The sequence below is a fragment of the Saprolegnia diclina genome (genome assembly GCF_000281045.1).
Source record: "Saprolegnia diclina VS20 unplaced genomic scaffold supercont1.8, whole genome shotgun sequence".
Taxonomy (NCBI): Eukaryota; Oomycota; class Saprolegniomycetes; order Saprolegniales; family Saprolegniaceae; genus Saprolegnia; species Saprolegnia diclina.
In genome coordinates this window covers 573,515-575,014 of record NW_008246075.1, presented here as the reverse complement: position 1 = coordinate 575,014, position 1,500 = coordinate 573,515, and the positions used below count along the sequence as shown (strand labels likewise).

Below are 1,500 nucleotides of genomic sequence, written 5' to 3'. Positions count from 1 at the left end.
GGATCTTGCCCCAGAGCCGGCACTTTTCGCACGTGACGCAGTCCATGATGCGCGAGACGTTTTCAAACTTGCGCTGAAACTGGTCGCGCTGGTGGGCGACCGAGACGCCTTTCGAGAAGAGCATCGTCTCGTTGAAGCCGGCGAGGACCGCGCGCGAGTCGGACGGCGCGCGGCAGCTGGCGTTGAAGGCCGTGTTGTCGACGTCAAAGAGCGCGCGGAGCACGTGCTCGGGCACGCGCTGGTCGTCGTACGCGTTCCCGGTCGAGTAGTCGTAGTTGAGTAGCACTTCGCGGTACCGCCCGACCGCGCGCAAGACAAAGAGGTAGGTAAAATACATGTTTTGCAGCCGCTCGGGAAACGCGCCGACGCGGTCGACAAACATATTGGTGTTGGGGCCCCAATGGTCGCCAAAGCGAAAGTCGAGTGCGACGTGCGTGTTGATGGACGTGTGGAGACCCGAGATGAGGCGGTAGTAGACACGCTCCTCGAGGCAGAGCTCGTCCGAGTGAAAGCAGTTTTCCTCGTAAATGGCCTTCCAGACGCGCCACGCCGAGTTGCCGCTGTAGCCCGTAAAACGCTCGGGGTTCTCGAGCAGGTTGACGTAGATCATGGCGTCTTCGTTGGGCACGTCGTCCTCGATGGCTGCTGTCGACCACGGGTTGAAGTTGGTACCGACGGCCGCGTTGGCGCGGTCAATCTTGGAGAGCTCGCCCTCGCCGCGTTGGTCGTCGCAGGGCTGCTGCGCCTCACGCTCGCGCGCCTCTTTTGCAGCCTCGTCCTGCGCATACCACTTGGCGGGGATCTCTTCCTTGGCGCATTCGCACACAGAGCAGTCGCGGTTCGCGCACTGGTTGTTCGAGTGCCAGAACGGGCACTCCTTGGTCAAATCGGCCTTGAAGTACCGAAAGAACGAGAGTGTCCGGAGCTCGTCGAGAAGCGGGTGGAAGTGGGCCTGCGTCGCCACGTCGACCGTCTCGTAGTTGCAGCATGAGTCCGTGACGGTGCCCGTGAGCTCGGGCGTCTTGCACACTTGGCACTGGATGTTGCGCACCATGTCGGCGGGCATGTAGCCGAAGACGGCGGCGGCCTTGTCCTCGGCGGCGACGGCGCGTACCAGCGCGGCTGCGCCGGCGAGCAGGAGCGTCTTCATCGTCGGCCGAAAGCTCGAAAATGAATGCGACCCGATGCGCTCGCCAAGGTGCGATAAAAATGAGCTCACTTGTACTTTGTATGTCACATACAAACACCAAGATCAGTCGCTGACGTGGCACAATATTCTGGTTTTTTAAAAACGCGCGGGACACCCAGGGTATACAAACGGCAAGTGTAAAGTGGCGGGTTGGAGAGCGCGCCAAATCGGCGCACAAAGAAAAGTCGAGAACGTCCGAATTCGGCGATTGATTCATGGATTTTGCGAATCAAAAGCTGTACAGTCGCGACGAAGAGGCGCCCGACGCTCATGACGGAACGCGTGCATGGGAGGGCCTACGGAGGACTAGA

General features: G+C 60.4%; 1 protein-coding gene across 1 annotated transcript; it reads right to left on the bottom strand.

The window, feature by feature from the left end:
* Nucleotides 1-62: 62 nt before the first annotated feature.
* SDRG_03452 (hypothetical protein) lies at nt 63-1,150 on the bottom strand (the record flags this gene model as incomplete). The annotated part of the gene is made up of 2 exons (XM_008609086.1): nt 63-108; nt 165-1,150. 2 exons carry the CDS (start codon nt 1,148-1,150, stop codon nt 63-65), a joined length of 1,032 nt encoding a protein of 343 aa, XP_008607308.1.
* Nucleotides 1,151-1,500: the final 350 nt, after the last annotated feature.